Below are 27,127 nucleotides of genomic sequence, written 5' to 3' on the forward strand. Positions count from 1 at the left end.
GTGGTGGAGGACAAGAGTAACGTCATGGAGTTGCGTCTTTATGGTCGAGACTACCACCCCTACACACAGAGCTTCCTGTGCTACGGCAGGGATGAGGTCTTACGCAGACTGCTGGCTCACTTGGTCAAGGTAACTAACGTTCTCTTAAAACACAGTAGTATCACAAATGCAGAATGATTGAGTACATCACAAACCAAAGTGCATAGTAATGCTAAAACAACAGAACAATGTTAGGCTAAAATAGAGCATACTGTATAGGCACTCATCATCACAATATGACTACAGAGCTATGTCTTTAGTCTGCTCTGTCTCTCAGACTCAAGGTGCTGGGCCCCATATATCACATCCCTGCTATCCAGCAGGTTTCAATGTCTCCATGAAGCTGGACAAGGTGTTTGACTCCCCATGCACAGCAGACCAAAGGCCCTCTCCCTACAGCCCCCAGGTCTTCCTGACAGTCATGGGCACTGGGAATTACCAGCAGTGCCTTGGCAATATGTCCAAGCTCTTCTCCTTCGACAGGTGCTCTTTCTCCAAGTTCTCCTTTGATGGAGTCTTTCAGCCCAACGTCAGCGGCAGCTTCATGGTGAGGAGGATCCCCTTGCAGGGATTACACTTTAAGATCAATCACGGGTTCAATCTATGGTTCACTGTTTCTTAGAATTGATTCCATTTTTAATTCAAATATACATAATATCCTAATATTTTGTGACATACTTTGGTTCAAGCTATTTAACAATCAGATGAATTTCTTTTCAGAAATTCTGTAAGAATAATAAGCTATTTTTTCATTTTCATTCATAGGCTTGTTCACTGTAAGCCAAAGCATGTAGACAAACAGCCCACAGTGGCCTCATGAGATTTATGGGACAAGATAATTGTCTGTTTATTGCTCCGATGTCAAGGGGCAGATTGAGCAATCTCTTGTATCCTCCTCTCCACAGGCCTTCTCTGCTTTCTTCTACACTCACATGTTCCTGCAGCGCACAACTGGCATCACTGTCACGTCTCCTACTCTACTGGAGGGAGCCGCCCGCACTGTCTGCAACATGAGCTTCCAGGAGGTATTGCACTGAACTGCTGGGCTCGGCTGACTGACTCCGGCTATTCTTAGACGATTTATCTAATATACATGGGTTTCTTGCTAAAACACATTTTCCCATTCTCACATTTTAGCAGTAAAGTGAAATATCGTATTACAGCAGCTGAGGCAAATAACATTAGAGGGTGGATGTGCTCCCTAATGTTGAATGCCGGGTTGGCAGGTAGCCTAGTGGTTAGAGCGTTGGGCCAGTACCCGAAAGGTTGCTAGATCAAATCCCCGAGCTGACAAGGTAAAAATCTGTTGTTCTGCCCCTGAACAAGGCAGTTAACCCACTGTTCCTTGGCTGTCATTGTAAATAAGAATTTGTTCTTAACTGACTTGCCTAGTTAAATAAATAAAAAATAAAAAGTGGTAGGAAGGAAGGAAATATCCACCCCTTAGGCTGTGAGAGTGAGCCTTAATTAAGTTCCCTGGGGCACTGCACAGGATTATCATCTGAGTGAAAGGAGAGCTGATCTAATGCATTTGAACTTTCTGAGCACTTATGAAAATGTCCTGCTGATGTTTGTGTATTAATTACAAAAAATAAGCGGAATAATAAGAATTTGTAGAAATGAACATTTAGTGATATTTTTCTAACCCCCACCCCCTCCACGTAAACAGATGCTAGTGAAGGCCCCCGACCAGAAGGGTCTTCTACAGGATTACTGTGCAGTCTCTGTCTTTGTCCAGGTGCTCATGCTCCAAGGCTATGGCTTTGATGAGCTCTCCTTCCCTCAAATCTCTTTTCAGAGAAAGTAAAGTAAAACAATACAATACAAATGCAATGTAAATGCAATAAGAGCAATTTCAATATTTTTTTATGTACCACTTGACTATACATATGTTTAGGAGTTCAGTTGTGGGTTTTTGTTCTTATTTAGTGCAGGCAGGAGACACCTCTATTGGCTGGGCGCTGGGTTACATGCTGTGTCTGAGCAGTCTTTTGCCAGGGGAGAGCATGGGACTGAGGAAGGCTCTGCCCCCCCAAGGCCTGGTATTGTCTCATCTTCCTATTTGTCTTACTCATCCTCATTGTGGCTGGATATCTTCTACTTAAGACCTACCAAAAGAAGAAGGGCAGTGACAGAATCATCTAAGTATGTCTTCAGGACACATTTTGGTTTATTTTCTCCCCAGTCAGAATATGCACTTTTTTGGCTGCGCAATTCTCAAACTCACGCTTTTTAAAATGTTCGACCCGTTAAAGCAGCCGCTCTGCTATTTTCAAACCCTTGCGCCAGGGTTGTTATTTGACCTGTCTTATATCAGCTTGCTTGCACTGTGGTGGAAGGGATGGAAATATTTGAAGTGCGCAAAAGTGCCAATTTTAGGCAGTGCTGTGGGGATATTTAAATATCGAACAAAAGCTGGTCTTAGCGGTAGGGCAGTTGTCTATGGCATGGATTTCGCCAGCGGAGGTGCACAGTATCCTAATCAATAGAAAAGCATATCACCAATGTTAAAGTAAAATATCACTTTTGGGAGCAGCAAAACAGTCAACCCCTTTTTTCATTATATTGGTTAATATTTATGTCCAGCTCCTGTGAAAGGTGTAGACATGTGCGATGCCCATGGAATGAAAGATGTCAAGCCTATTTAGAAACATCAAGTTGTTAAAAATGATTTTTGTTTCTCGTTTATCATTTTGTTAAAAAATTATCTTCCAGTGTCCTCTGTTGAATTATGTTCGCTATCCTGTATTGAATCTGCTATTGTATTGATATTTGCCAAGTCTCGTAAACCCGACCCTAGGTGGACGGATACATTGTGGGAGGCAACCTGTCTGCCTATAGGGAGACCAATATTTGACTGTTTGTTTGCCACGTTTAGAATTGTAAAGGTAAAGTCACCATACAGACCATATCAACGGCGAAGGTAGGCTAATTTTATTACGTTTGGTGGGCAATGTCTATTGCTCAGATATGCAATGTAATTTAGGCTATAGGCTACCGAAATTCAAATACAATATTCTCATGTTGAAGCCAATAACTGTTTTTAAAAAGGTATATGAAAAACTGGATACATAAACATTTGTTATAACTAGGACTATTATAGAGTTACTGCATGCTATTTAATAAAATAGTAGGCCTATTTTCAATGGATAGGACAAACATCCATGCTCTCCCGCCAGAGTTTATGACAACAGAACATCAAACAGCGTAAATACACAACTTGAAGCAACCGCAGAAAGCTTCGGAGTTGGTTTTCATTGGCCAGTGAGTGGTCAAGCCCTCGTCATACATTCAACGTGTTAATTCATTCCTGCCTCTTTACGCTACCGCCAGGCGTTACGCCCATAATATTTTTGACACCCATAATATTTTTGACACCCAGAACTCAACTGCACCGCGAGAGTGCACTTAGATTTACGTTAGTGTTTGGTTTGTTAAAATAGAGTCCTTAGAGTTTCAATCATTCCAATGTCACATTTTTTTAGGAGGAGGCTACAGGAGAAAAGCATATCCAAATTGACGAGATGTATATTTCATTTGTAGTCAGATGTATTGATTGCCATTCATACAATACTTTGTACAACTTTTGGTAATGATTAAGTGATTTTATGGCATGCACTGTAATTCCAAACGATTCTATCAGAGGTTAAAGTCAAAGGACGCTGCTGAGGGGAGAACGGCTCATAATAATGGACAAAATGGAGTAAATGGAATGTTGCCAAACACATGGAAACGGTGTGTTTGATGTATTTTATACCATTCCACTTATTCCACTCCAGCCATTACCATGAGCCCATCCTCCCCAATTAAGGTACCAACAACCTATTGTGATTAAAGTATTAGAGGTTGACCGATTAATCAGAATGGCCGATTAATTACGGCCGATTTCAAGTTTTCATAACAATCGGTAATCGGTATTTTTGGCCACCGATTTGGCCGAATTTTATTTTTATTTTTTTGTAATTTGTTTAATTTTTTAATAATATATATATATATTTTTTTTACACCTTTATTTAACTAGGCAAGTCAGATTAAGAACACATTCTTATTTACAATGACGGCCTAGAAACGGGGGTTAACTGCCTTGTTCAGGGGGGATTCATTTTTGCAACCTTTGGTTACCAGTCCAACGCTCTAACCACCTGCCTTACATTGCACTCCACAAGGATTAACAGGCTGACTACCTGTTACGCGAGGGCAGCAAGAAGCAAAGGTAAGTTGCTAGCTAGCATTAGACTTATAAAAAACTATCAATCTTAACATAATCACTAGTTAACTACACATGGTTGATGATATTACTAGTTTATCTAACGTGTCCTGCGTTGCATATAATCGATGCGGTGCCTGTTAATTTTCATTGAATCACAGCCTACTTCGACAAACGGATGTTGATTAACAAGCGCATTTGCGAAAAAAGTGGAGTAGTTGTTTCCCTTCCTCTGCATGGGTAACGCTGCTTCGAGGGTGGCTGTTGTTGATGTGTTCCTGGTTTGAGCCCAGGTAGGAGCGAGGAGAGGGACGGAAGCTATACTGTTACACTGGCAATACTAAAGTGCTTATAAGAACATCCAATAGTCAAAGGTATATGAAATACAAATCGTATAGAGAGAAATAATCCTATAATTCCTATAATAACTACAACCTAAAACTTTTTACCTGGGAATATTGAAGACTCATGTTAAAAGGAACCACCAGCTTTCATATGTTCTCATGTTCTGAGCAAGGCACTTAAACATTAGCTTTCTTACATGGCACATATTGCACTTTTACTTTCTTCTCCAACACTTTGTTTTGCATTATTTAAACCAAATTGAACATGTTTCATTATTTATTTGAGGCTAAATTGATTTTATTGATGTATTATATTAAGTTAAAATAAGTGTTCATTCAGTATTGTTGTAATTGTCATTATTACAACAAAAAAATAATAATAATTGGCCGATTAATCGGTATCGGGGGGGGGTTTGGGGCCTCCAATAATCGGTATTGGTATCGGCGTTGGAAAATCATAATCGGGCGACCTCTATAAAGTATACCTGCATATTCTACAACACTGAAATGCAAGTGAGCCATCTGAATTCATGAATTGTCTTTCTATGCTGTTTTTAGACTTTGTGTTGACTCAGGACTCAGGACTGTGTGTGACATTCATTGCTAGAATGTCATGTCATTTTAAATAAGCAATGTTTATTGCTTTTTCCCTGTTGATAATCTGTCATTTTGACCAAGGAAAGATCGAAGAGATCATGTCCAATCAGGAGGGATCATTGTGAAGAAGAAAGTGGACTACTTCAAAATTGAGAGCCTCAATGCTGCTGCCCTGCTGTCACAGATACTATAATAGCACAGATACAAAGATGAGTCCTCTCTATGTTCTGACTAGAGGGAGTACAGCTATGACTGAAAGTTGCTTTTTGTAGCAGGTTAGGAGAATTTAAGCAGTAGGTTAGGATAATTAGAGTGGCAGGTTAGGAGACTTGGGAAAAGGATTAGGGTTAGCTAAAATGCTCTACTAATCTTGTTATTGAAGTGGCTTGAAAATAGTTTCCCCGTAACAATTGTCAGAGACAGAAGATGAAGCGAGACACACCACTCGCTGTCTTTTTTCCTGGTTCAATGAAAGTCAACTAAGGGTGCATTCATAAATTCACTCTATCTACTCCGATTTCAGAGCACTCACGTCTGAGTGTGCCAGAGCGCAGAATAAATTATGAATTTAAAACCTCTCAACACCTGTTGAGTCTGACCAGTGTCAGTAAATGTCGGCAAAAAAAAAAAAGTTCTTGAAATGTTGGCAGCAGCACAGTTAGTCGCTAACGCTCTATACGTTAGTGACTGTAACTGTACCTACAGTCCCCAACCAGAAGCCATGGATTACAGGCAACATTCGCACTGAGCTAAAGGGTAGAGCTGCTGCTTTCAAGGAGCGGGACTCTAACCCGGAAGCTTATAAGAAATTCTGCTATGCCCTCCGACGAACCATCAAACAGGCAAAGCGTCAATACAGGATTAAAATCGAATCGTACGACACTGGCTCCGATGCTCGTCAGATGTGGCAGGGCTTGCAAAATATTACAGACTACAAAGGGAAGCACAGGCGAGAGCTGCCCAGTGACACGAGCCTACCAGGCAAGCTAAATCTCTTCCTATGCTCACTTCGAGTCAAGTAACACTGAAACATGCATGAGAGCATCAGCTGTTCCGGACAACTGTGTGATCACAGCCGATGTAAGACCTTTAAACAGGTCAACATTCACAAGGGTGCAGGGACAGACGGATTACCAAGACGTGTACTCCGAGCATGGGCTGACCAACTGGCAAGTGTCTTTCCTGACAATTTTAACCTTTACCTGTCTGAGTCTGTAATAACCAACATGTTTCAAGCAGACCACCATAGTCCCTATGTCCAAGAACACTAAGGTAACCTGCCTAAATGACTACAAACCCGTAGCACTCAGGTCTGAAGCCATGAAATGCTTTGAAAGGCTGGTCATGGCTCACATCAACACCATTATCCCAGAAACACCAGACCCACTCCAATTTGCATACCGCACCAACAGATCCACAGATGATGCAATCTCTATTGCACTCCACACTGCCCTTTCACACCTGGACAAAAGGAACACCTACAGTTGAAGTCAGAAGTTTACATACACATTAGCCAAATACATTTAAACAGTTTTTCACAATTCCTGACATTTAATCCCAGTAAGAATTCCCTGTCTTAGGTCAGTTAGGATCACCACTTTATTTTAAGAATGTGTAATGTCAGAATAATAGTAGAGAGAATGATTTATTTCAGCTTTCATTTCTTTCATCACATTCCCAGTGGGTCAGAAGTTTACATACACTCAATTAGTATTTGGTAGCATTGCCTTAAAAATGTTTAACTTGGGTCAAATGTTTTGGGTAGCCTTCCACAAGAAGTTGGGTGAATTTTGGCCCATTCCTCCTGACAGAGCTGGTGTAACTGAGTCAGGTTTGTAGGCCTCCTTGCTCGCACAAGCTTTTTCAGTTCTTCCCACACATTTTTTTATAGGATTGAGGCCAGGGCTTTGTGATGGCCACTCCAGTACCTTGACTTTGTTGTCCTTAAGCCATTTTGCCACAACTTTGGCGGTATGCTTGGGGTCATTGTCCATTTGGAAGACCCATTTGCGACCAAGCTTTAACGACCTGACTGATGTCGTGAGATGTTGCTTCAATATATCCACATCATTTTCCTCCCTCATGATGCCATCCATTTTGTGAAGTGCACCAGTCCCTCATGCAGCAAAGCACCCCTACAACATGATGCTGCCACCCCCGTGCTTCACGGTTTGGATGGTGTTCTTCGGCTTGCAAGCGTCCCCCTTTTTCCTCCAAACATAATGATGGTCATTGTGGCCAAACATTTCTATTTTTGTTTCATCAGACCAGAGGACATTTCTCCAAAAAGTACGCTCTTTGTCCCCATGTGCAGTTGAAAACCGTAGTCTGGCTTTTTTATGGCGGTTTTGGAGCAGTGGCTTCTTCCTTACGGAGAGGCATTTTAGGTTATGTCGATATAGGACTTGCTTTACTGTGGATATAGATACTTTTGTACCTGTTTCCTCCAGCATCTTCACAAGGTCCTTTGCTGTTGTTCTGGGATTGATTTGCACTTTTCGCACCAAAGTACGTTCATCTCTAGGAGACAGAACGCGTCTCCTTCCTGAGCGGTATGATGGCTGCCTGCGTGGTCCCATGGTGTTTATACTTGCGTACTATTGTTTGTACAGATGAACGTGGTACCTTCAGGCATTTGGAAGGTCTACAATTTTTTTCTGAGGTCTTGGCTGATTTCTTTTTATTTTCCCATGATGTCAAGCAAAAAGGCACTGAGTTTGAAGGTAGGCCTTGAAATACATCCACAGGCAGGGGCGGAAATCCCGGGGGGGACGGGGGGGACACGACCCCCCCGTCCTGGGAAAAATATGATTAGTCCCCCCCAATATATCACTGAAACATAACTATGTAATTTAAATAATATTAATAATACGCAATGAAAGCAATTGTGCTGATTATAGACACTTAATAGCGCGTTTTTAAGTTTCAAAAGATTGCGACCCCCCCCACCCTTTGCCTCACAATGGTTTGATCCACTGCCAGTTCCTTAGTTGGCAAGGTAACAGAGGGGTCGTGTCTACTGTCTGAAAGGCACTCAATGAACGTAACTGACTTAAGGTTAATCCAGTCAATCGTGCACACACACTAGCTGAATATGCAGAGCTAGCGCGCAAATATTAACTATTAAGCTAGCTAGTACCTATTCCATTTATGTGGCGTCGTCAAAGATGGAATCTTTGCTATCGTCAACTTATTCCATGATCAGCATGCAGATGATGTAAGTTAGTGCTTCAGTCCCTGTGATAAGGTTAGCGATAAACTGAAGTCCAAACTGAACAGAACTACACTCTCTTCTACCATTGTCTTAAATATATTTAATGGTCTCGTTGCAAAAGCTAAATTGTCGCAAGGGAACTTTTATTTAATTTCACTTTTATTTAACCCGGGTAGCAAAGATTATAGCAAACACCACTGAAACTGAATTGGTGCTCGCTAGCTTTGCAAATTCAGCTATTGTTGGAAGCCAGCCAATATGAAACAAACTATTACAATTACAAAAGGTTGCAGCATATGTTGTGTAAAAGGTGAACTCATACAGCTGTCAACTCTTGTCATTTTAATCCGTTTCACATTTGCTAGCTACCTTTTTAGATCGAAGCCCAAATAGAATGATAGAAGATGATAGAAGCCCATCTCCTACTGTAAATAACCTACACACTGTGTGTGTGTGTGTGTGTAGCCAGCCAGCCAGCCAGGTAGAAAAATGGCAGAAAAATAAAAGACGGACATCAGAGTATTTTTCAATACACCAAAACGCATAGTAAGAACCCTAGTAGCCTAATATCTCAAAGACTAGTTGATAAAATGTTCATAAGAAAGAAAGAAAATTCTAATGGAAATGTTTCACAATGATGTCATTAGGCAGAGCAGGCAACAGATGGCACACAGACAGCAGAGTTGGGGACAGATATGCAGGGACAGACTGGCAGAGACAGGGAGTCTCAGGTAAGTTTGTTGAGTCTTTGTTTGGCAACATTATGAAAGGTTCTCAATTTTTTTGACTTGTAAAATAGGAACATAATTGGAAAATGCCATGGATACCCCCACTCTCAACTTAAACTGGTGACTGAACTAAGATTTGTTAAAGGCAATGGTATTGCTGTTGTGATTAGTTGTGTAGTTTTGGGTACCGGTAGTTAGGAGTACGGCAAACACCTTATTTCTTTGGTTCCTCAATATACATTTACCATATTACAATGTAGGCTATGTGTTACAGCACTACTTTTGGTGTCCCCCTCAGGAATTGCTCTTGAGAAAATGTCATGTAATTGTCCCCTCCAAAGTTGATATCAGATTTTCGCCCCTGTCCACAGGTACACCTCCAATTGACTCAAATTATGTTAATTGGCCTATCAGAAACTTCTAAAGCCATGACATATTTTTCTGGAATTTTCCAAGCTGTTTAAAGGTACAGTAAACTTATTGTATGTAAACTTCTGACCCACTGGAATTGTGATACAGTGAATTATAAGTGACATAATCGGTCTATCAATAATTGTTGGAAAAATGACTTGTGTCATGCACAAAGTAGATGTCCTAACCGACTTGCCAAAACTATGGTTTGTTAACAAGAAATTTGTGGAGTGGTTGATAAACGAGTTTTAATGACTCCAACCTAAGTGTGTGTAAACTTCCGACTTTAATTGTATGTGAGAATGCTATTCATTGACAACAGCTCAGCATTCAACACCATAGTGCCCTCAAAGCTCATCACTAAGCTAAGGACCCTGGGACTAAACACCTCCATCTGTAACTGGATCCTAGACTTCCTGACGGGCCGCCCACAGGTGGTACGGTTAGGTAACAACACATCTGCCACGCTGATCCTCAACACGGGGGCCCCTCAGGGGTGTGTGCTCAGTCCCCTCCCACTCAGGGGTGTGTGCTCAGTCCCCTCCTGCAAGAACAACAACCTCTCCCTCAACGTGATCAAGACAAAGAAGATGATTGTGGACTACAGGAAAAGGAGGACCGAGCCCCCCCATCCTCATCGATAGGGCTGTAGTGGAGCAGGTTGAGAGCTTTAAGTTCCTTGGCGTCCACATCACCAACAAATTAACATGGTCCAAGCACACCAAGACAGTTGTGAAGAGGGCATGACAAAACCTATTCCCCCTCAGGAGACTGAAAAGATTTGGCATGGGTCCTCAGATCCTCAAAAGGTTTTACAGCTGCACCATCGAGAGCATCCTGACGGGTTGCATCACTGCCTGGTATGGCAACTGCTCGGCCTCCGACCGCAAGGCACTACAGAGGGTAGTGCGTACAGCCCAGTACATCACCGGGACAAGCTTCCTGCCATCCAGGACCTATATAATAGGTGATGTCAGAGGAAAGGCCCTAAAAATTGTCATAGACTCCAGCCACCCTAGTCATAGACTGTTCTCTCTGCTACCGCATGGCAAGCGGTACCGGAGCGCCAAGTCTAGGTCCAAGAGGCTTCTAAACAGCTTCTACCCCCAAGCCATAATACTCCTGAACAGCAAATCAAATGGCTACCCAGACTATTTGTATTGCCCCCCCCCTCCTTTGCTGCTGCTACTCTATTATCTATGCATAGTCACTTTAATAACGCTACCTACATTTACATATTACCTCAATTACCTCAACACTGATGCCCCCACACATTGACTCTGTACTGGTACCCATTGTATATAGCCCCGCTATTGTTATTTACAGCTGTTCTTTAATTTGTTATTCTTATCTCTTTTTATTTTGCATTTTCTTAAAATGCATTGTTGGTTAAGGGCTTGTAAGTAAGCATTTCACTGTTGTATTCGGCGCATGTGACAAATACAATTTCATATATGACATGAAAACAGCAAAACCAACTCTGCTTGGGCGAGTAAAATGGTCAGTGAGGTGTTCTCTTGTTTGTGTCTTTAAGTAGCTAGGAAGCTAGCCAACTTTAGCCAGTAGCTTGGGTGTGTGATTGCTGTTTTTGAGGTCAGAACTCCCGGATCAACCCTTCTCCTCGGCCAAAGCGTCCAGTGTGCGCTCTAAACTGATCATTTAACAGCGATATGAATTTACAAACGACCCAGAGCGGCGCACTCTGACACACTGGAGACAATTTACGAATGCACCCTAAGTAGACCAGACCCAGCGGCTATGGCGTCTATGGGAGAGACACTCAGTTATGTAGACCGGAACGGACTTTTTCGGGGGGGGTAAACTGCCACAGTTGAACTATCTTTATTTATTCATAATCTTTGGTTTGCCAAGAACCAAAGTTGGGAACTTGTAGTCATTCATTCATGAACGTATTGTATTATTAGCCCTGTGTTTATTTGATTAATATAGCTAGTTCTATCGTACACACAAGAAAATGTTTGCGGGTCTGCCTGAGCTTGGGATATCTAATGGCGAGGATCTAAAAGAAACACTGACCAACTGCACAGAGCCTCTGAAAGCCATTGACCAGTTTCAGGTAAGCTAACCTGATGTTAGCCAGCAAACACTAGTTAAAACAGGACTAAAAGCATGTTGATACTAGCGTATCGACAGTGTAGTGGTTCAAACTATGTATTGTGTTTATTGGTTACTATACATATCAGTTAAGTTAGTGGTTAGTCACCGTAGGTCATTCAAATAACGTTAGCTAGCCTTGTTTAGTACGTAACGTTAGCTAGCAATGACCCAGGGCATCGTTCAGCAGCGCTTCCACGGTCGCCCTGAATCAATCGTTAAATAAATCACCCCACGGGGGGGATTTTGTTTTGGGAATGGCTTCAGTAAACGTTCGTAACTTAACTACCAAAGTAAAGATGCTGCTAGAGTTACTTAGAACATGTCTCTATTCGCGCCTTCTAATTTCTCCAAAATATGAGTGCGCATGCGCGTGGACCAGAGCCTTTAACAATGCAACTCGGTTAATAAGAACAAATTCTTATTTACAATGACGGCCTACACCGGCCAAACCCAGGATGAAGTCAAAGTGCTCAAGTCGTGTATTTCAAACGGAAAACGTTTTGCAACGAATACCAGTGGTGTATTCATTACACCGATTCTGTTTCGTCTGTCAACAGAAATGTTTAATCCTAACGCTGTTGAGTTCCGGGGTGTATTCATTACGGAAACCGTTTACAATTTAAAAACCAAGCGGAGTTTAAATTGGACAAATTCAGTTAGGTCCCTCCCCGTTCCGTTTGCTTCTGTTTAAGACACGTTTTGCAACAGTGTCTGGAAGAAAGAACCCTGCAGACTTCACTCCACTTTAGAGCAGGGAATAATCGAGATGTGCAATTTGTGCAGAACACTTCGCAGATTACTCAGATTGGAATGGCAACCCGTGGAAACCATACAATTTAAAAAATAACTACTACTTCCGTTTAAGAACCCTGCAGCTTTTATATGATTTGAAGAGCATTTGCAGTAAACTGTTTCTGTTGCAAAACGTTTAGCAACATAATTGGCGCACGGAATGCACCCCAGGAGAGTCCACACCGTTTTGCAATGTAATCCGACCCTGGGGAATATTTATTAGTTATTCGTCATCAGTCAGTCAGTTATTTTTATGTGCTCTAGAGAACAACATATACTGAGTCCGCCAAACATTAAGAACACCTTCCTAAATTTTCCTTCAACCTGTCTCATCCCCTTCATATACACTGCTTTAAGTGGATTTAACATCAATAAGGTGACATCAATAAGGGATCATAGCTTTCACGAGGATTCACCTGGTCAGTCTATGTCATGGAAAGGTTTCCTTAATATTCACTGAGTGTACAAAATATTAAGTTTTACCTGCATTCAATACTAATTTCAGATTTTTTTCTGTAATACAATGAATACAGACTGTAGTTCAGATAGAGCCTGGTCAACTGTGGGGTACATTTCAAGGATAAGAAAGATCTTACCTGAGAAGTAATCACATTCTAATATTTTAGCTAGGCAAGAAAGTTTAGAAATAGGGTGTTCATTATTTAGGTTACAAGGGTCACCCTTTGTGAAGGGCAGCCTTCCAAACCTTGGGGATAGTACCAGATATAATAATCAGGTTAAAAATATGGGTTAATGATTCAGCAATCAGAGGGGCAGAGAGTTGCCACAAAAATGGATCAAGCATATCAGCGAATAAAAAAAAAGTATATATTTTTTCTTCCGATCTTAAGCAAGGCATCTAGCACGTCACAGATAATAAATTGTTGAAATGAAAACAAAGATTCACTGGAAGTTGATGGGTTAACCATCGAGCCAGCTAGAGGCTGGCAGAGGGAAGAACAGTTGATTGACTGACCAGGGTCAATTAAACCACCGTTTCTCTCTAATACAAAGCCTGCCGAGATAAAATGATGATTAAAAGCATCACTTATCCCATTGTTTCTGAGTTATGATGCCAGAATCAGACAGAACTTGCTTAGGCAGGCGAGAAGAGGAATTTATACGCTTCAATGAATTTACTGTTTGTGGCGCACAGCGTACCGCTAGCAGCATTTTAGCCAAAAAGTGTTATAGTAGCTGTCTAGTCTGTGTTTCATAAATTTGCAATAAGCATAAAACAAAATGTATATAAGGAATTGGCTACTCGTTCTCATTCGGAGAAATAAGGTAGGCCGCTTGATTTCAACATCAGAACAAAGTGGACAGGCTAGCATGCTGTTCAAATAGTTGGAGACGGATGGAAAGAAGGGCGTGTTCATAACAATTCAACTGTTCTGCCTTGTTAGCTAGCAAATAGATCGAAGTTGGCTAAAGATGAAATATGACGATTCCTATAAAGATGAGCTGCTTACTCACTTGCACGTGGGCTTGTGCTTGAAAGATTGTTTTTAAGACCTGTCTTCATTTTCTATTATGCCCGCTACAAGAGGTGAATGTGCGTTATGCATAGTTCTGGTAAAATATCTAACAAAAAGGGCATTTTCATAGACCAACTTGAAAGCCAGATCAGTTATTGCAAAAAAAGCAGGTAAAATTATTAATAGGTCTTGTGATTGTGGAAGGCTTATATTTAATTGCTATATTGTAATTATTTTGCCACTATGGCCTATTTATTGCCTTACCTCCCTGATCCTACCTCATTTGCACACACTGTATATAGACTTTTTCTATGGTATTATTGAGTGTTTGTTTGTTTATTCCATGTGTAACTCTGTGCTGTTGTTTGTGTCTCACTGCTTTGCTTTATCTTGGCCAGGTCGCAGTAAATGAGAACTTGTTCTCAGATAGCCTACCTGGTTAAATAAAAGGTGAAATAAAAATAAAATAAATATTTAGCCTAGGTATAATTTCACAAGCCCTTAATTCATTAGTTTATTGCTAACTGTTTGAAATGCAGTGTATTTGACTTTATTTGTACAACTAAGCATATTTAGGGAGAACATTTAAATAAAATAAAGATTGAAAAAAAAATCTAGATTTCTAGGCCATATCGCCCGGCCATATCGCCCAGCCATAATTCAACTGGGCTTGGGCGGTATCCATCATTTCCATAATGTACATTTCATGCATATGCATTCGAACACATTCCAAATAGTATTTCACCATTTTATTGGGTACAGAGACCCGATGGTCATTCTGCCAGAGCTCTAGAGTTCTTCTGTGGAGATGAGAGAACCTTCCAAAAAGACATCCATCTCTGCAGCACTCCACCATTCAGGCCTTTATTGTAGAGTGGCCAGACTCCTCAGTAAAAAGCACATGACATCCCGCTTGGAGTTTGCCAAAAGACACCTAAATACTCTGACCATGAGAAACAAGATGCATTGATGGAACTCTTTGCCCTGAATGCGAAGCGTCACGTCTGGAGGAAACCTGGCACCATCCCTACGGTGAAGCATGGTGGTGGCAGCATCATGCTGTGGGAATGTTTTTCAGCGGCAGGGACTGGGAGACTAGTCAGGATCAAGGCAAAGATAAACAGAGCAAAGTACAGAGATCCTTGATGAAAACCTGCTCCAGAGCGCTCAGGACCTCAAACTGGGGTCAAGGTTCACCTTCCAACAGAACAACGATCCTACGCATACAGCCAAGACCATGCAGGAGTGGCTTCGGGTCAAGTCTCTGAATGTCCTTGAGTGGCCCAGCGAGAGCCCGGACTTCAACCTGAAGACCTGAAAATAGCTGTGCAGCAACGCTCCCCATCCAACCTCACAGAGCTTGAGAGGATCTGCAGAGAAGATTGTGAGAAACTACCCAAATACTGGTGTGCCAAGCTTGTAGCGTCATACCCAAGAAGACTCAAGGTTGTAATCGATTTCAATGGTGCTTCAACAAAGTACTGAGTAAAGGATCTTAATACTTAGGTTTTTGCTTTGCCATTATGGGGTATTGTGTGTAGATTGATGAGGAAAAAATAAAATTTCATCTATTTTAGAATAAGGCTGTAACGTAACAAAATGTGGAAAAAGTCAAGGGGTCTGAATACTTTACGAATGCACTGTATATGTCAGTGGGGGGCACAATGTTACAGTCCAGAAATGAGAGCTTTACCATCTATGCCAAAAACCCAGGCCTCTGATGGAGACTGTAGAACTGTCATCAACGCATGCTTCAGTTTTCCCCCTTCTATCTAGGATCATTTGTGTGCTCAGGCCACATATGAATAAAATAAATGATCACGACAAAGGAATGTAGTTTGTGTGCTAGAAAATGAACATCCTAGCAGTCTGATGCAGGTTGCTCTCCAATCATCTTACTCTAGCTATCGACGGATAATGTGGCATTTCTTATTTGTCAGTATGAATGAAATTAGTGGGCCCTGCCTTGATGACTGTATTAGCTTTACACTACTTTCCCTATAGATTAGTTAGATTACAAATAAGTAAAGACTCTCTCGAGCTGTTACCAGCTGTGTTTAGTACCTTAGATACAGAGAGTGTGGTTGACAGACGTAATCAGCAGAGATGGTATCTGGATAGCGAACAAGTTTTGATTGGTTTACAGGTTAGTAGTCGGCTCATTTGGCTGTCCAGCTAATGAACATAAAAGTAAGTATTTAGAAAAAATGTGCAAGAATTGACATTGCCAACAAATGGAAATGTATCAGAAGGAATATACACTATGTAAAAACCAGCTCCTCTCTCGACATAGATTGATCATCTCAAAACTAAAGTTAATGGCTTGCTACAGCTCACCATCTAGTACATGTAATCTGATTACACATTTTTTTTAACTGTAATATTTACGTTACCAGCTAAATTATTGTAATCATATTACAGATACTTTTAAACTAGATTACTTCTTGTATTACTTTTAAATCCAGGAAGGATGTTCGTGAAAAAAATACCGTGACAGCTTTTCTGTTTTCCTGAATGATTTTCAATTCAGCATGAAAAATGGCACAAGTTTAAGTTTGTTCCACTTGAGCAAGTCTGATCCTCAAGTCTGAGACCACTATGTAGACTCATGGATCCTTTTGTCTTTTTCTAATGCCTCTTAAGGGAAAGGAAATCTGAAAGTAATTAGATTGTTACGGAGTTTGGGTATTCCAACAAATTCTGTTACTTATTACAATTCTATACAGGTGAATAGTAACTGTAACAGATTACATTTAGAAAGTAACCCACCCAACCCTGGTAAGCATGCTCTATGAGTAATGTTAGATTACACAATTATCCCTGCAATGATTATCAAATGAGTAACACCACCATGTCAGTGCATTGATTTTTATCTCACCTTCATCAGTCTGTCTTTGGTGTGTCTGGGCTGTGTTGTTTTGCAGACAGAAAATGGCATTTTGTTACCAACTCTTCAGTCAGCTCTTCCCTTCCTGGACCTTCACGGAACTCCTCGGTTGGAGTTTCACCAGTCTGTCTTTGACGAGCTTCGTGACAAGTTGATGGAGCGAGTCGCCACTATCGCGGAGGGCAAGGATGAGGACCGGTGCGACATCTAAGCTAGTAAACAGCAGGTCTTCATAGAGAAATCATCAACCATTGTACATGTATTTTAGACATTGAGTTTCTGGGTATTCCTGCTCCCTCTACAGTTATGGTAAACTTAAAGAGCTGCTGGAGAAGAGCTTTCCTCTGGTGAAGATGCCTTCCATTCAGCCAGTGGTCATGCAGGTGCTGAAGCATCTTCCAAAGGCAAGTCTTGGTCTTACCACCTTCAAATCCAATCTGCATTAGGGGAAACAGCTCCACTGTTCGCCCCAGCTCCTTTGTTATAGTTTTGTTGCTAGAATAGAGGAGAGGCACCTCCGGTAGCATGGTAAAACAGGTACGTACTCTGCTGTTCAATCTCCTGTGCAATGATGTCCGAGGCGGGGGGAAAAAACAGAGTTTGTTGTTTGCTGTTTCAATATCCCAAACGAATGTGGCAGTTTTACCAATTGAATTATTCTAGCTGTAAGTGAATGCACTTCTTTTTAAATATATAGTTCTTTGCAAATCGCATTAGCCATAAGAAGTGACTTGTTTTACATGATTCTTTCTCCAAAGCACCTTGATCTCTACCACAGCTCAGTGTTTGAAATGTATGTTCTGATTGAGTGTTTATTTTCCTATGAACAGGTACCAGAGAAAAAGCTGAAGCTTGTGATGGCTGATAAGGAACTGTATAAGGTCTGTGCTGTTGAGGTGAAGAGGCAGATCTGGCAGGAAAACCAGGCTCTCTTCGGAGATGAGGTCTCGCCCTTACTCAAGCAGTATATCGTGGCAAAGGAGGCAGCACTTTTCAGCAGCGATCTCTCCATTCTGCATAACTTCTTCAGCCCCTCCCCCAAAGCAAGACGCCAAGGAGAGGTGAGCCACCCCAGTACATCTGGACCTTTTCATTACTTTTTGACTCCCAATAGATTCTGTTCACATTCCAATAAGAATTTGTTCTGTTTAGGTAGTCTTGAAACTGACCCAGATGATTGGGAAGAATGTGAAACTATATGACATGGTGCTCCAGTTTCTGCGAACACTTTTCCTGCGTACTCGTAATGTCCACTACTGCACCCTGCGTGCAGAGCTGCTCATGTCCCTCCATGACCTGGACATCAGTGAGATCTGCTCAGTAGACTCCTGCCACAAGGTATGCCCAAACTCATGTGTACAGCATGCCTTCTGTAGGCAGACAGGAATAGTATTGATTTCAAATATATGCAAATACGTTGGCGAATGTTCTGCATGCTTGTGCAGAGTGCTGTACGTCTATATCTTGGCAGTTCACCTGGTGCTTGGATGCCTGTATCCGTGAGAAGTTTGTGGATGCCAAGCGAGCCCGGGAGTTGCAAGGTTTTCTGGATGGAGTGAAGAAAGGACAGGAGGAAGTACTTGGGTGAGAGAAGAAGAATGGAGGAAATGTGATTGAACATGTATTATTGCACCATTTTAGGATTAATAAAAAGATGTGACAAAAATGTTAAGGGTCTTCTTGCTTTCCAGGGACCTGTCCATGATACTGTGTGACCCATTTGCCAGTAACACCCTGGTTTTGAGTACGGTCCGAAACCTGCAAGAATTGCTAAGCCAGGATGCTCTACCCAGAGTAAGACATTCAATGTTGTCATTCGTGGCCTTATATATTTTTGTGTCCCTTTCCATATTCTGTCGATGCTATGTGGAAACCTATTGCCACTACTAAAGAGATGTTTCTGTGTCAATGAACAGGACAGTCCAGACCTGATGCTGTTACTCAGAATGCTGTCTCTTGGACAAGGTGCTTGGGATATGATTGACAGCCAGGTCTTTAAAGAGCCTCGATTGGTATGCAGTCACTTCTTTCCATTAGTATTATTTTATAATCACTTATTTTTGTTCAGTGAGTTTACCTGTCTGTATTACATTACTTATGAGCTGCACAGCAACAATAGTTTGATGCGCAGAGCAGGAAAACAACCTCTTTACAATGAACTACAGCTAGGTCCTCCCGAGTGGCGCAGTGGTCTAAGGCACTGCATCGCAGCTGTGCCACTAGAGATTCTGGGTTCGAGTCCAGGCTCTGTCGCACCCGGCCGAGACCGGGAGACCAATGGGGCGGCGCATAATTGGCCCAGCGTCGTCCGGGTTAGGGGAGGGTTTGGCCGGCAGGGATGTCCATGTCCCATCGTGAACTAGTGACTCCTGTGGCGGGCCGGGCGCAGTGCACGCTGACACGGTCGCCATGTGTACGGTGTTTCCTCCGACACATTGGTGCGGCTGGCTTCCGGGTTAAATGGGCGTTGTGTCAAGAAGCAGTGCGGCTTGGTTGTGTTTCGGAGGACGCGCGGCTCTCGACATTCGCCTCTCCCAAGTCCGTACGGGAGTTGCAGCGATGAGACAACTGTAACTACCAATTGGATACCTCAAAATTGGGGAGAAAAACGGGGAAAAGAATAATAATAATACAATGAACTACAGCTAGATGGCGTAGATGTGACATAACCAGCCAGGGCAGAGACTCGTCATATTTGATTCCTTCCCTCTCAGGAACTGGAAGTTGTGACCCGTTTTCTCCCAGCCATGTTGTCAGTACTTGTGGACGACTACACCTTCACTGTAGAGCAGAAACTCCCTAGTGAGGAGAAGACCTCCCTCTCCTACCCCACAGCCCTGCCTGATAACTTCAACAAGTAATTACTGGGATGGGATGTCACACTGGGGAAGGGGTTAGAATGTTACTTTGGTAGACTTGGCATGCCTGTTGACATTAAGAACATTATCATGTAAAAAATGTAGAATGTAAAACAAATAGTATTGATATTCTAAAATATACATGGAAATGATCAGTGTTATTTACAGTGTACACGAAACTGCTATATGTTTAATGAGGACAGACCTGGGTTCAAATACTATGTAGGGCATTTAAATTACTTTCAAAGATATTTGGAACTAAGTAAAGACAAGTAGTTGAGTATTGGAATGTATTCGGAAATGCACTTGGAAAGTTTTGGAAAATACTCAAATACACTGACTCCCATTCATTTAAAAATAGTATTTGAAATAAGTATTTAAAATACTTTAAAATAGTAGGCTATTTTATATAATTATTTAAAAAAAAATACTTGCAATAGAAGTGGCTGATTTAGGGCCACATCATTTGAAAATACTAAAATACACAGAAAATAAGTATTTAAATAACATGTTTAAATACACATGTATTTGAACCCAGGTCTGAATGAGGACCCTCTTTGATTAAAGTAAGTTCTCCCCTGCCCTAGGTACCTGCATGAGAACAGGGTGGCTTGTGAGATGGGTCTGTACTACGCACTCCACATTGCCAAGCAGAGGAACAAGAATGCCTTACAAAGGTTACTTCCCGCATTGGGTAGGTTCTGCACTTGTTTTGCCACAGGTTAGTAGAAATAAATAAATAGTAAATTGTTGTTAACCTGGCTCTCACCATTGTTTTGTCTCTATCATGTAATTGCAGTGGAGACCTACAACGACATGGCCTTTGGGGACATCTTCCTGCACCTCCTGACAGCACATCTCACCTTGCTCTCTGATGAGTTTGGGACTGAGGAGTTCTGCTCTGCTGTGTTTGATGGCTTCCTCCTCACCGCTTTCTCCAGGTCTGTCTTTTCCTGGGACATACAGGAGATTACTGCAAGTATTGCATTTGAAATTAATGGAAATGTTACTAAACATTTATGAAATGTGTGAAATTGAGGTAGAGTACTGTACTAATGGTCATATATTTTACCTTTATCTCACATAAGCCATTACTCCCTGACATATTTTTATGTGTATTCCAGTAAAGAAAATGTCCACAGACACAACCTACGCCTGTTGCTTCACCTTCACCAGAAAGTGCTGCCATCTAGTGTGGAGACATTAGTGAAAACCCTGGAACCCTCAAAACAGGTGGGCAAACTGCCATATTGCATGAAATAGGTTCCAAAGGAGATTGAACGGGATCTTGAGCACTTACAAATTTGTAACACATTGTAAAAATTGCAATTTGGGATTGCAGGATTATTTCATTTTTTATTTGCACGATATGATACTAAATGGATGATGATGTAAACAATTGTGCACAATTTTCAGAGATCCGGGTTGGCTCGTGAGCGCTGCTTTCAAAATTACTGCCGTAAATTATCCAAAACCTTTCATGCATCTTTAATTGAAACACCTGAATAACTAATGGTGTAATCATGCATTTTTCCCATGAAAACTTAATATTAACCACATAAGATCAATGATTGGGGCTATGTACATTTTTTTTGTATGTCGCTCACACTACGTGGTGGGTGTTTGGGGGCGGAGCCAGTCTAGGAAGATCCAATCACACAACATGATTGTTGTAGACACTCCACTTCCCATATAAGTGGCCGTAATGCGCTCTCATCTCACTTCTTTCGTCTTCCTCACGGATTTGATGTAGATCCTCTACGACTCTCCTAACGATCGACTTGGACCTCTGTTTTCCTGCTAACCTGTTCACAGGTGGACAATGAAGTACTCCGCTGCGACTATGACCTCTGCTTTCCTGCTAACCTGTTCACAGGTGGACAATGAAGGACTCCGACCCCAAGCATAGGCCAGCAGCTTCTCGTCGAGAGGATTGAGCTCACAACAAAAACTACTTCTCAGTGTCGAGGCTCACGGCTAGCCTTCGCCCGCTTAGCATCCTCCAGATGGTGTATGTGTCCGCAGCATGCTCTGTTAGGGCACTGTACGTTACCGCTCACTGATGGCCTGTCAAGGAGAGCTACAGTAGATGTTTCAAGGTCCCGCCCCAACGATTCCCCTGGAGGAAAGATGGGAAAACGGTCCTAGGGGTCCCTCCCCAGCGGCAGAGGGGAGCAGTGCATGGTTCACACGATGTTCGGCCCTGCCCCCTCCTGGGCTGAAGACTGCAGGACGGGCACGTCTGCTCCACCAGACCGCGTTCCCCAGTGCAGCGGCCCATCGTTTTTATATCAAAGCACAGGAAAGATTGAGCAGACCCCCCCCCTCCCCCGAGTGTCCTCCATACCGTAGTGTTCCCCTCAACACCCTTGTTAGTTGAGTCAGAGGCCGGAAGACAAGATTTCAGTTGCCACAAGCACTGTCCCCGTTCGTGTGCATTTATTGCCTTTTCAGATAAAAATACCACTGTTGCACCAAAGTATTTCGCCAGGAGCACAGAACATATAACCAAAAGAGGACCACAGGGTGCTACGGCAGTGATCCACTTGCTACACTTCCATCCCTGGGTTCTATCCATGGTTACGAGAGGCTACCGACTTCAGTTCACCAGAGAACCGCCAAACTTAGATCAGAATGTTGGTTTCTGTAGTGACTGGCGACTCAATTACTAGAGCAGGAGATCTCCTCTCTGTTGAGCAAAAGGAAGATCAGAGTAGTAGCAGCAGCAGAAGCCCAGAGCAGTTTCTACCCTTGTTACTTCCTGGTTCCCAAGAAGGGTAGGGCAGCGCCTCATATTGGACTTACGGGTCCTCATCAGCTATCTGAGAAAGTTCACGTTCTATAATGTTAGGCGAAATGACTAAATAGATTTTATTTATGTATTAACTTAAAATAAGTGTTCAGTATTGTTGTAGTTGTCATTACTACAAATATATAAAAATCGTTGGATTTAATCTGTATCGGCGTTGAAAAATCATAATCGGTCGACCTCTACTTCTGGCCCTAAAGCACTTTCTGCCTTTTCTCCGGAATTGTGACGTCCTGATCAGAAAGGACAATAGGACTACAGTGGCATACATCAACCGCCAGGGTGGCACCCAATCCCTGCGCCTCCCACACAAACTTGTTGTGGAGCAGCGCACATCACCATTTGTTAAGCGTGACCAATGCCCCAGGCGCGACCCATGCCCCAGGCGCGACCCATGCCCAATGAACACAGGAGCGGACTTGTTGTCCAGAGGGAATCCCCTATCCATCCCCACATAGTGGCCCGAATATGGGAGAAATAAGGACAGGCGTCTGTAGATCGCATCACGCAAAAAAACACACTACCTGCTGTTCTTTTCAATGACAAGCAATGATGCGCTACATGGGGTAGATGCGCTGGCACACCCATGGCCAAGAGTACAGCTTTATGCATTTCCCCCCTCTGTCTGATTCCCTCCAGAGTCAGAACAGCAGTGGTCTCTCATCCTGATAGGCCCTTTCTGGCCAGGACGGCTTTGGTTAGCAGATCTGTCGCTCCTATTCGACCAGCTCTTTGGTCCTGGCCCATGAGAGGATGAATCTTAATGCGATAGGCCTGCCGCTGAAAGTCGTGGAGACTTCAGAGCATTACAGCCCCGTCTACACTCGCACTACACAACAAGCACTGAGGTGTGTTTGATAGACGGTGTGATCAGAAACAGATCCTTCCCTTTCTTTGCTCAATTACAGAGTTACTCTGCCTCCTGCAGGACCTTTTGGACAAGGACAAGCCTTTTACACTGCAACGGTGTACTTGGCCTCAACATAGGCTTCGACAATGGTACAGTGGGGAAGTACCACCTCGTCCGTCATTTTAAAAGGGCGCCCAGTACCCAAACGGCTAGTCTCATCCTGGGACCCTTCTGCTGTGCTTGAGGCCATTTCACAGCAGCCGTTCGTGCCGCTGGAAAGCATGGAAATTTGATTTCTCTCGTTTAAAACTGCTTTACTTTTAGCCATTTATATCCGCAAAACAGGTGGGGAATTGCACATTCTGTCAGTCCACCACTAGTGCCTGAGCTTTGCCCTGGAGTCATCCAAGGTTAGTTACCTTTCATCCTAACCCCGCTTTTGTGCCTGAAGTAAGTTGTGCTTATCACTTCACTTTACAGCTGTTGACCTTTCACCCACTGGCCTTCTCCATGGAGGATGAGCGTCTCCACTGCTTGTGTCCAGTACGTCCCTTTTATATCTAAATGCTCGGACGAGAGCCCTATGAAAGAGCGATCAGCTCTTTGTTTCTTGGGACCAATTTCTCGCAAGTGTTTATCCCATCGGATGATGGAGGCTATTTTACTGGGATATAACAGCAAGGGTTTACAACCTCCGAAGGGCCTGAGTGCTCACTCCAACAGAGGAATGGCTGCATCATGGGCATTGTTCAAAGCGTCTCTGTTCAAGAGATCTGTAATGCAGGGCTACCCCCCCATACCAACTGGACATCACTGTGCCCTCATTAGAGCATACGGTGCTTACTGTCGGGACTTCTGAGGGTTGATCCTGTCTAGACTTGGCTTCGGAGAGATTAGGAGCTCTACTTGAGTTGGCTACATTTTTTTATTTATTTAACTAGGCAAGTCAGTTAAGAACAAATTCTTACTTACAATGACGGCCTACCTACATAAGGTTACTTGACGTAACCCAGGGTCTATGATATTATGAGTGAGGTGTCTTACTGTTTCCCTTCACGCTCTGCGTAAGGAAGACCACATGTACAGTTGAAGTCGGAAGTTTACATACACTTAGGTTGGAGTCATTAAAACTCGTTTTTCAACAACTCCACAAATTACTTGTTAACAAACTATAGTTTTGTCAAGTCGGTTAGGACATCTACTTTGTGCATGACGCAAGTAGTTTTTCCAACAATTGTTTAGACAGATTATTTCACTTCCAGTGGGTTAGAAGTTTACATACACTAAGTTGACTGTGCCCTTAAACAGCTTGGAAAATTCCAGAAAATGTCATGGCTTTAGAAGCTTCTGATAGGCTAATTGACATCATTTGAGTCAATTGGAGGTGTACCTGTGGATGTATTTCAAGGCCTACCTTCAAACTCAGTGCCTTTTTGCTTGACATCACGGGAAAAATCAAAAGAAATCAGCCAAGACCTAAAAAAAAAATTGTAGACCTCCACAAGTCTGGTTCATCCTTGGGAGCAATTTCCAAACGCCTGAAGGTACCACGTTCACCTGTACAAACAATTGTACGCAAGTATAAACACCATGGAATCACGCAGCCATCATACCGCTCAGGAAGGAGACACGTTCTGTCTCCTAGAGATGAACGTACTTTGGTGCGAAAAAGTGCAAATCAATCCCAGAACAACAGCAAAGGACCTTGTGAAGATGCTGGAGGAAACGGGTACAAATGTATCTATATCCACAGTAAAACGAGTCCTAAATCGACATAACCTGAAAGGCCGCTCAGCAAGGAACAAGCCACTGCTCCAAAACCGCCATAAAAAGGCCAGACTACGGTTTGCAACTGCACATGGCTACAAAGATCGTACTTTTTGGAGAAATGTCCTCTGGTCTGATGAAACAAAAAAATAACTGTTTGGCCGTAATGACCCTCATTATATTTGGAGGAAAAAGGGGGACGCTTGCAAGCCGAAGAACACCATCCCAACCATGAAGCACGGGAGTGGCAGCATCATGTTGTGGGGGTGCTTTGCTGCAGGAGGGACTGGTGCACTTCACAAAATGGCATCATGAGAAAGGAAACTTCTGACGATATATTGAAGCAACATCTCAAGACATCAGTCAGGAAGTCATACCTTAGTCACAAATGGGTCTTCCAAATGGACAATGACCCCAAGCATGAGAAATGGCTTAAGAACAACAAAGTCAAGGTATTGGAGTGGCCATCACAAAGCCCTGACCTCAATCCCATAGACAATTTGTGGGCAGAACTGAAAAACCGTGTGCGAGCAAGGAGGCCTACAAACCTGACTCAGTTACACCAGTTCTGTCAGGAGGAATGGGCCAAAATTCACCCAACTTATTGTGGGAATCTTGTGGAAGGCTACCTGAAACTTTTGACCTAAGTTAAACAATTTAAAGGCAATGCTACCAAATACTAATTGAGTGTATGTAAACTTCTGACCCACTGGGAACGTGATGAAAGAAATGAAAGCTGAAATAAATCATTCTCTACTAATTTTCTGACATTTCACATTCTTAAACTAAAGTGGTGATCCTAACTGACCTAAGACAGGGAATTTTTACTAGGATTAAATGTCAGGAATTGTGAAAAGCTGAGTTTAAATGTATTTGGCTAAGGTGTATGTAGACTTCCGACTTCAACTGTACTTAGAAGTGAGATGAGAGCGTATTATAGCCACTTATATTTGGATCTTCCTAGATTGGCTCCACCCCCAGGCGATACCCTTTGTGAGACTCCTCACTCATATCATAGAGCTGGGGTTACATCAAGTAACCTTACGTTTTACAGTTCTGACAATTACATGTGGCTTACAACAGAGTTTTTCCTAGTCAGGTCACATTGTCAGGGCCATGGGAAAGCTCCTGGCCCTATGACATAACTACCGTATTTCCATATTCTTCATTCTCTGCTTGTCTGGTGTCCACAGAGCAGTGACCAGGTAAAGGAGCTGTTCACCAAGCTGACAGAGAAACTGGAGGCCCTAAAGAAGAGTCCTCCCCATCCAGACGAAGCCCCCTCCCTGGGGCTTCATCCTGTTAAAGTGCCCACTACAGCTTCCACTCCAACAACATCGCTCTGAGAGAGGTGGTAGGGAGCAGCAAAAGAAGGAAACCAAGTAGTCTGAAAAAAAGATGCTGATATTACATGTTGAATTTAGGTTGGCTCATGAAACCACATAAAAAAATTACTAAATGTAATTTCCTCTATAGGTACTATGGTGAAGGTTTAGTTTGTTTTCTAATACTTGTTTTTATTAAGATGTCTTATTTGAAGCATTTTTCCAGCTTTAAAAATGTAATTCAGTTGCCAATGTTTTTTCAGTGTGAATTATTACTTAATTTTATAAATCCATAGTCTTGCTTAATTATTGTTGAAAGTATATTTTCTTATGTACTGGATCTATAAAGACTGAATGTCAATGTGTGTGTATGTACTGTTGTTTGGTTTGTGTCAGTGGTGACGCAAGCTTTAAATAAATTAATTTAGAAATGGTTAAAAAAAAGTTAATACTATATATACAAGAGTATGTGGACACCCCTACAATCTCCATAGACAAACATTGGCAGTAGAATGGTCTTACTAAAGAGCTCAGTGACTTTCAGTGTGGCACCGTCATTGGGTTCGACCTTTTCAACAAGTCAGTTAATCAAATTTCTGCCCTGCTAGAGCTACCCCATTCAACTGTAAGTGCTGTTATTGTGAAGTGGAAACGTCTAGGAGCAGCAACAGCTCAGCCGCAAAGTGGTACTGTAGGCCACATA

The 27,127-nt window shown here is 42.4% G+C and overlaps 1 protein-coding gene across 1 annotated transcript; it reads left to right on the top strand.

Annotated features, from left to right (window-relative positions):
• Positions 1-11,060: 11,060 nt before the first annotated feature.
• Positions 11,061-26,785, top strand: LOC106585434 (negative elongation factor B). Its single transcript, XM_014171623.2, has 13 exons — positions 11,061-11,617; positions 16,853-17,013; positions 17,120-17,219; positions 17,646-17,876; positions 17,968-18,153; positions 18,287-18,399; positions 18,507-18,609; positions 18,732-18,827; positions 19,530-19,672; positions 20,261-20,367; positions 20,473-20,614; positions 20,798-20,906; positions 26,293-26,785. Exons 1-13 carry the CDS (start codon positions 11,516-11,518, stop codon positions 26,443-26,445), a joined length of 1,746 nt encoding a protein of 581 aa, XP_014027098.1. The 5' UTR covers positions 11,061-11,515; the 3' UTR covers positions 26,446-26,785.
• Positions 26,786-27,127: the final 342 nt, after the last annotated feature.

This window comes from Salmo salar, chromosome ssa24, assembly GCF_905237065.1.
Source record: "Salmo salar chromosome ssa24, Ssal_v3.1, whole genome shotgun sequence".
Classification (NCBI taxonomy): Eukaryota; Metazoa; Chordata; class Actinopteri; order Salmoniformes; family Salmonidae; genus Salmo; species Salmo salar.